The following is a 9292-nucleotide window of genomic DNA, read 5'->3' on the forward strand; positions in this document are numbered from 1 at the left end:
CAGTGTCCCTTTGGCGTCATTTCATGCCATGAATGTTTGCCCTGGTTTCCTTCATGATGGACTCTAAGTTGAAAGCTGAAATGAATCTTTCCTTCTTAGGCTGCTTTTGATCATGGGATTTAACACAGCAGTAGAAGCCAACTAGAACACATCCCATCCATATGCCATCCTTGAGGACTGTAGCAACAGTTGTTAAAAGTGATCATGAGTTCTCTAGGCTTCTGATAGAGGAACCCGTGGTCTTTGGGTAGCAGAGGTGAGGTTTTCTCTTAGCTGGTTTTTAGCCTATAGTCAAGGCCTTTGCAACAGTCAAGTTGAATAAAATGCTATCTACCTTAAGAGATTATAGTTATTGGAAATCACTCCTGTACTGAGGTACAAATTCATACATTGGCCACGAATAGACCTAGATAAATACATATTCACTGTCTGTCCTCAGTTCAGGTTCTCAGTGTTATGTGTAGGATTATTAATGAGGAACATTGATGGTTATAAGAAGCAAAGATAAGACACTCCTAAACCAAACATAATACACTGTACATATAAAGATTTTAAAAGATTCATTACGCTAAGACTGGGAATTTCAGGAATATAGTCTCTTAGATATTTATTGTAATCTTCAAAAAATAAAACAAGATCAACTCAGAGAACAAAACCACTTTCCATACAGAATTCACTCATAAACTAGATACCTAACAGAGCACGTACCATTTTTACACAATTAATTTCAGTAATGATAATAATAATAATAATTTCACAATGTGAATACGCTTTGTAGCTTTAAACTCAGACAAGAGCTTCTGTGGACACAGGAGGAGTCACGATACTTGCTATGCAGCAATTAGTTTTCAACTAAACACCACAACCACTATAAGAAAGCATTAAATACTGTCTCGAGAAGAGTTCCACAGTGTCATGACCAAGAAGGAGACCAGAGTACCTGGTCACAAAGGAGAATCTTTCCTTGTGCATTGTCCGATGCCCTTAAACAAAACCGAGCTACAGAAACACCTGAATATATATCTGCCCAGGGGACGTTGGATTAGGCAATGCCTTGTGTTCTGGTTCGTTGGCAAATGTCTAAATTAACTGTCTAAAATGGCTTGAAAGGAATTCGTGTTTTGTGGTTCAGCGCAGGGGAATACAATGATGTATCAGCTTGCCTTCTACAAGGAGATCAGAACGCAGAGCGCTAAGTTGGGCAATTTATGTGTTTCAGTCTCCATAGTTGTGAACTCTCACCCTTCTCCTCTCAGGGAACACTCTATGGCCTTGTGCATTAGCATGCTTGGCCCTGATTCCTGGGTCATGACCCTTCAGAGGAGTCACCTTGATTTTTCTAGTTATTGTAAGTTTCCATTTTTTTGCTCCTATATGCTTCCATAATCTACCAGTTACATTACACCATTTACTTCTTATATTATGCCACACTTCTTCCATGTTGGATTCTCACAGTGCTGAGCATGTGGCAATCCATAACCATGTGACAACAAACAAAACACTTAACCACACTCATAAAGTAGCATTCTGTGGCCAGCTACCTGCCTCTACTTTTAATTTCCTTTTAATTTGGCACCAAGTCTTTGCTAGTGCCATCTCTGACCCACCGCTTTCATCTCAATTCTGCTGTGAGTTCTGATGAGCACAGCTTCCTGCCCGGCACGGTTACATCTGGGCCACATATTGCCCACACAGCTCAACATCGCTTAATATGATTGGCACTCTTCACAAGTCAGCCTCTGGTCAGATGTCATCGAGAGAACAGAATGTTTACTGTGTGCATGTAGCAATGGCCTCTAGAACCAACTGCACTCTGTTGATTTCAGTGACTCAATCATAAAGTATAATGACTTGCTACATACATGAAAGAAAATGAATGATAAAATTGGGCTTTACCTTAATAATTGATTCAGGAAATAGGAAATTAAAGTGGTAATCTAGCTTAATTTTCATATATATAAATATGTTTAACTGTGATAATCCAACTACTAGTCTGGGGACACCCCTATGAAATTCCAGGACAGTAAGTGTGGTTCTGAGCATAGAGTTTTAATTGTGTGTGTGTGTGTAAAAACATCCAAAGGGTTAAGGATTTTGATTGATTTTTTTCTTTTTTTTTCTATCAGCATTGTGGACAATTGAGAGTTGAAAGTGGATATTACATTATCTACAAACTAAAAAAGACACTGATAAGGCTAAGAGATCCCAAGACTGACATTGCTGAGCTTGCAAACAAAGAACAAGATTAAGTAGCAATAAGATATTTATATACAGTACAAGAGTAGAGCATCTCCATAGACAGAATGTGTGATCAACTTTTCAGAGGAGCAAAGGTGGCTTCTGGGTCTGCATGTTTTTCTTAGGTATCTAAATTAGCTGCTTGAGACACTCTTGCACGAAGATTAGGGGCAATTCTGAGCTACAGAGGTGAATACTTTATAAAACAAACTCTCAGTCATCCTTCCTTGGAAACAAAACCCACAATTCTAAAAGGCAAAACTGACATATGTCTTCAGGTACTAAACGGTTTGTTTATAAATGGGAAAAAAAAGTACTTCTAAGTAGGCACAGAGGAGATTCCCATGGCGTCAGAAAAATGCTCACTGTATAAATTGCACCACTAGACAGATACTACTACAAGAAATCATTTAAATAAGCACACGGCTATCAAAGCAGCTCACACATTCATCATAATTCACTTGCACACTAGTTTATATACACTGAGTAAGTCATTAAATATTGCACTTATTGGCCCATGAACCCTCAATTCTGAGGTGTTGAGAAATAGAAAACAAATCTATTTTTTAGAACATACGTCATGCAACATTTACGACATTTCAGTTCTACAAATACCAGTAGGTAGTTGTACATTTGGACAGTCCAATGGTACCACGTCACATCTGACATTCACAATATATTAACAGGAATTAGAGGACAGTTCCCATTCATCATGCTTCCTAGGGATGACGGAACGACGCATGGAAAAATCATCCTATGGACACATCAGACAATCCTCAAGCTTCACTTTGACAAGGATTACAAACTCACTGGTAAGAACACATTAGACAACCCTCAAGCTTCATTTGACAAGGATTATAGACTCACTGGTAAGATACAGGTCATGCTCACATCCCTGACACCCAAGTAGACACGCGGCCCATGGACCACCCGTGTCTGTGAGAACAGCACTCACGAGCCTCAGCCATCCTTAGCCACATGTGACAGGAATGTGGTGATATTTCCATACATAAAAACGTACAGCAACTCTCAGTTGTCCACAATGAAAGAAAAATGAACACAAGAGAGTGAAATCCACAGGGAGCCCACAGGTTTATTTCAGCAAGTAATCGCTGATGGAAAGCCCACCAATAATAATTGCTGAGAGAAAATTAATGGTGAGACTTGGTGTTATTCTGAAAGGATAGTTCTTTTAAGGTAGACTAAAGAATTTTTTTTAATAAATCGGGAAGTATAAAAGGATCATGCAATGATAAAGTCTAATACATCCTTAGCTACATGATCTATTCTTAATACTCCACTCCAGGCGCAGTTTCGAAACAATTCATTTCTGTTACCTCCAACATTTGCAAAAATGCACTTTCTCTCTACCCTCTCTGCCTTAGAAGACCTGGCCACAGACTAAGCAAATCCATATGAGGAATCCATTTCATTGAACTTTGAAGTACAATATGAGCGGCAGATGGTGTGTGGCTAAATGCCCCCTTTTCTCTGCGCAGAGAACGTGCCATCAATGGAGAGTTGTCTCTTCTCCAGAAAAGCTGTCAGTGTTTGCAAGTGTGTCATGAGAGGGGCAGTGGCATGAGTGTGTCCCAACTGTAAATATGTCAATAAACTCTAGGAAGATTTTTTTTTATGGGTGTGCCAAGCATTTCTAGAATGGTTTTAAAATACATTTGTGAAATACCACTAGCAATATGTAGATAAACTTTATATAAATCATCACAACTTATCCCCCCCTTAGGGGATACTATATGTCTAGAATCTAGGGCCCTTTAGGTCCAGTATAGAGGTGAAGTTTTTTTTTTCCCCATCTGTTCATAAACTTTATCCAAATTTATCTTTTACCTGATTTGTCCTAATTAAACTCAGGGGTGTAGAATAGGTTTATGTCTTAACTGGTTTCTAAAAAAAAAAAAATGTCACCTAAAATATAAACATCTCTGAAAAGCTGGTTTGAGTATTCAGAGGTTTGGTGTAAGCAGGAGACTTCTCCATTCCACTGGTACACAACTAAGGAGCAGTTCACATTCACTAACAGGCAGAGCTGTGGAACCTGGACCATTCAGAGGAGCAGAAAGGCCTGCCAGGTCTAATGCTCACCTAGAACCCTGACATACCACGCTGAATGTGCACACGAAGGAAGTCCCCAGGGTCAGTCGTGAAGACTGAAATTTAGACAAAGACAGTTCCCCAGACAGATGGGTGGGCTTGCAAGCGCACCAAAAGATACCTGATTGAACATTCCAACAATACAATGAAGCTTAGAAACAAACATAAACTTTTTGGTCTAGGATCATCTCTGTCATGTTTGTAAGCTCATTCTTGTAACCATTACCACATGTAGCTTCTATCTCGGCTTGGGGAAGCTTGATAGAATTTAGATACATTTTTAATACAGCCTTACAAATGACACACAAGTAACTAAAAAAAAAAAAAAACCCAAAGGACAAACTTAGACATCCGCTCTGACAGATAAAGCATGTGATGAATCACTCTGAAGTTAATGATGTTTAGTGGAAGTTCAGTTAATAGTGGAATTCCATATACTTTAAAATTACTGTTGTCACAGACACAATTAAAATTAAGAAGCTTAAGCTGGCTCCCGGAAAAAAAATGATAAACGTGCTGAATAAATAAATAAATCTGGATAAGAGTGAAATAAATGAGATAAAGACATTTCTCACGGAGCGCACTGATGTCTTGCATAACTCCAATTGCGACTTTGTAGAATTTATATTTCCCGTTTATCAGTACAACTGAAGCATACTAGGTCCTTTGCTAACACCAACTCCAGCACTTATTAACATGACATTGAGCAATGTTAAACTTGAAGTGGCCCTCAGGAGGACCTTCACAAACCTCTTGCTCCTTGTAGGCATTAGAAGCTCATGATGGCAGTAGGCGCTGTTTGAAAAGGGAAACAACAGGGAATGGCGGCATTGTTCTAAGTCAGTTCTTCCCTGGAGCCCATAGAAGTGATGCTGATGTGACTTGCCTTCTTGGGGCCGAGGACAGCTCGTGCACCTCCCACATCTAGTCTCACTTCAAGGTGGCCGTTCAGGCAAGACTACTAAGTTGTATTAAGACAGGAAAGGGATGAATCAACACCAGCATTCTGGGGAGGGGTGTTTTCCTCAACTAGTTGGGGTTCAGTTCAAAAAGCAGTTGAATGGGCAAGAGCGCCCAGGTGACTGACAGAAGGGGACATGGAGGACACACTTAATCCTAGCTTAAATGAATCAGAGAGAAGAAATGATGTCTAAGACCTACAAACAAGGGCAACTGTGTAGTTTTTAAACATCTTTCTAGGTACAAATTTAGCCAGGTCATTAGTCAGAAGGACCTATTCATATTTACATTGATGGGAAGAGATGTAGTGTGTAATTGTACAAATGTACGTAGTGGCCAAAGATGGAAAAACCTCAGGATTACAGTATTAGAATTGATAAAATACATAGCTCAAGGCTTATAGATGATCAGTTATCTGGTTTCCATTTTCCAATTTTGATTTTACAACAAAGATATCTTGATGACATTAGGAACAGAGGCTCTTCTCTCTTCCTGTGTCATGGGAAGAACATGGGCAGCCTTTCCTTTTATCTTAGTGACACGTCTCTCTGGAAATTTTTACTGAATTGTTTGGAATGAAACACACAGCAGGGTGGGAATTTCATAACTTATACTCAGTGGGGAAGACTGTGTTTCCATGGGAATTGGGGAGGTAGGAATTATGCATTGTTCTGGGGGCAATGACGCTAGGGTTGCCCCTCTGTCCACTGACTCGAACATAATGGTCTAACTTTGGGGTTCCCGACAGAGTGTGTGAGTGGGCACTTGGCTTGGGTCAGTCAATCTTCAGCTCTTCAGGGAAGTTTCAGATGAACAAATGAGATTGTTTTCCTTCCTCTCTTACCTGTTCTCAGTTTATAACGCACACAATGTCCTTCTGAAGAAGCCGTTTAAAGCACCCAAGTGAGGCCTTTTACACTCTTTGCATGCATGCAAGGAAGGAGGCCCAGGTTTCCCGGCTTCATTGTTTTGTATTAGATTAAAAGATGAGTTTGACCGCTATAGTATTCAACATGATCACATTCTGACCCAGGTCATAGAAATAGGACAATGGCATATGAATACGGAACTACTGCAAAGAAATCCTACTTTATGCCCTCTGCTTCTTTCTTCCCCTTCACGTTAATTTCTATTGAATCTAGGTGTCAATAAAATTTAATAAGACATTAGTGTCTTCTGATCTTTTGTGAGCCAAGACTTGCTCCTCTGGGTGTCAAAGCGAAAACTTATCACTGATTTGTAAGTTAGAAACCAAGCAGACGAAAAGAAACCATCAACAGACTGTCCTGTCGATAGCCTTGCCCAGCAAGCTTGAGTTAAATACTTTCGTAAGATATTTCTCTGTTTCTAAAGGGGAGAGTGGATCTTTTACACAACCACCCAAAAGGAAAAAGGTCCACCTAACGAAACTGTCCTTTCCTTCATTCTGGGCTGCCTGGTGTCTTCAGAAGATCCTAGCCATAAATACTTCTGGAAGGTGGAGACTCCCTACAGTCAGCACGGAGGGTGATAGAGGAACAGATTGATGGATCTATTATTTCCATATGGTCTGCAGAAAACCTGCAGAAAAGACTGGATGTTCAAGTGGCCTTTCCCTCTCTCCAACTGCCATGGCGCTTCCGTTTTCTGTTCCACTCCGCCCTGGAATGTTCTGTGTAACCTGAGCATGGTTAGAGGCATATGTGATGAGAGCATGCTTAAATCCTCTGAAAGACATGGCAATAAAAGGGATCTTTTCCTCCATGCGGGACTGACTCCCGGGATGGTTCCCCGATTGCCATCTAGATAGGTGGAAAACCTTGGCTGCAGGTAGAGTAGAGTAGTGGTTGGGAAGTCCGCCTACCTTCTCTGAGAAGAGGAGCCCTGACAGAGCATCAAGCCAATCTTCCTTCTAGAACTGGTGCTGACTCCAGAGAGCCATGGTGGGGTGGGACATTAAGGGATGGAGGCCACTCAGCCCATGGAAATCTATGGCTACTCACAGCACTGGCCTTCCTGGTCACTACGCTTGTTACATAACTGGCATTAAGTAGACGTTTTCTCATGGGTCATGTCATGCCCATTCTCGTGGGCAGAATTAGTGGGAAGCTAAGTCCTGGGGTAGGGACCTCGATTGCTCTTTGTCTGGATCCAGTCCCGGGGATACTACTGACTTAGAAAACGTACAAGGGCCTTAGAAACACTCCGATTTCATTTCCTTTTCTACTTTTTTTCCGTGATAAGAATTTTATGGTTTGTAGCTCAGGCGTACATTAACTCATCCTTCTGCCTCAGCCTCCCAAGTGCCATTGGACCCACCCCCTTCATTTTTTTAAAAAAGAGGCAATACACCCTTGAATTATTATTAATGAAAGTGCAGTGTATATACATTTCCTTATATAAACTGCCCAGACCTCTGATAGGGTCTCCAATCAAGAGCAAAAGTCCCACTTCCTTTTCAATCAGACCAAGTTTCCCTACATCTCCCCCTGCTCACAGTGTACGCACACAAGGGGGTTCCTAGGTCATCATCCACACAAATGAGAGAAGCGTGATTTGAATCCAGGGCGCAAAAGTTATTTGCCGTGAAATTATAGTCTGAGGTTTCAGCAACAGCTTAACCGAGAAAAAAAAATTGCAAAAGAAATTCTAGAAGGCAAATAAACAACGAGTTACATGCAAGTACCAGGTGTTTATAGATGAACGACTCTTACAAACGTAAGGTCGAGTTTGCCACGTACTAACACAGGAAAATTGCTCAAGGTTTGAATGCATATAGGGCCACTGACATCAAAGACTTCCTTCAAATAATTGTTAGGCAGTATAAGTGAAGGCTACTAGACCATTTATAAATGCTATTTCTTGGCCGCCCTGGAGCCACTCGGAGCTCCCGTGTGGGAGACATTAGCAGCCACAGTTGGGCTGTGGCGGGGGAGGCGTTTCTTTGAGTCTCGTGCTCTGCTTCGCGGCGGTGATGGCTGGGTCGGTGTCCAGGCTCTCGGACATTTTGTCACAGATGATGTCCACAAGGCGCTCGAAGGTTTGCTTCACGTTCACATTATCCTTGGCGCTGGTTTCAAAAAACTCAAACCCTGGAGGAAACAGAGAAACAGCTCAGTCATAGCACATATTTGGAGTTCAGCGAACTCAGTTACGGTTTTTGAATGCGGAGGTGATGAGGGGAGCTGTGGTCTAGACGGAGATGGGAACTCGACGTGCAGTGTGACCCATTGGCCGTGAATACACTGTCGTAAAGCGGGATTGATGACGCCCATCCTATTTGTCTACTGTTTTATTGATGCTGCCAGCAAGGGCGAGGAGATTTTATGAAAAGAACTCAAGAGTATCATTAAGAACAATTATCATTGCCCGGCGGCGGCTGTGGCACACGCCTTTAATCCCAACACTCAGGAGGCAGAGGCAGGTGGATCTCTGTGAGTTCGAGGCCAGCCTGGTCTAAAGAGCAAGTTCCTGGATAGGCTCCAAAGCTACACAGAGAAACCCTGTCTCGAAAACAACAAAACAAAACAAAATTTTAAAAAAATTAAAGAATTAAAAAATAAAAGTATCATTAAGAACCCTCCCCGGCCAGGCCAGTCCTCTGACAATAACTCCTTGCTGCTGCCACTGGTATTATCCTAACTCTTGGTTGTCGGCTTGACTGGATTTAGGAGCAAAGCACTAGACGTGTCTATTGAGATGTCGAGACTCTGACTTAGTCGATGAGTCAACCCCTTGATGTCCTGATTGTGAGGTGGTGGTGAAGGGTACGGGTGGGGTTGTGTTGGTGTGACTCCGTTACTGATGGTGTGTCCTGGGTATTGTATCTTCCGTGCTCTGTTTCCTGACCACTACAGAATGAATTGTTCTGCTCAGCCACAAGACTGACTCTTCTGGAAAAACAGAGCCATACAGCTCCCTCCTCCCATAGCTTGTTTTGTCTGGCCAGCATGGACTTAGACTTTCATTCTTTTCTCATTTCTGCATTCTCTCAAAGTTATTA

General features: G+C 41.6%; 1 protein-coding gene across 2 annotated transcripts in view; it reads right to left on the reverse strand.

The window, feature by feature from the left end:
• Positions 1–590: 590 nt before the first annotated feature.
• The window catches only part of Rab3c (RAB3C, member RAS oncogene family), a 194928-nt gene continuing 186226 nt past the window's right edge, over positions 591–9292 (reverse strand). For both annotated transcript variants that reach the window (XM_005356786.3, XM_005356785.2), the window contains exon 5: positions 591–8381. In XM_005356786.3, the coding sequence (XP_005356843.1) occupies positions 8194–8381 (188 nt within the window). In that variant the 3' untranslated portion in view covers positions 591–8193. The remainder of the gene's footprint in view (positions 8382–9292) is intronic.

This window comes from Microtus ochrogaster, chromosome 19 (assembly GCF_000317375.1).
Source record: "Microtus ochrogaster isolate Prairie Vole_2 chromosome 19, MicOch1.0, whole genome shotgun sequence".
Classification (NCBI taxonomy): Eukaryota; Metazoa; Chordata; class Mammalia; order Rodentia; family Cricetidae; genus Microtus; species Microtus ochrogaster.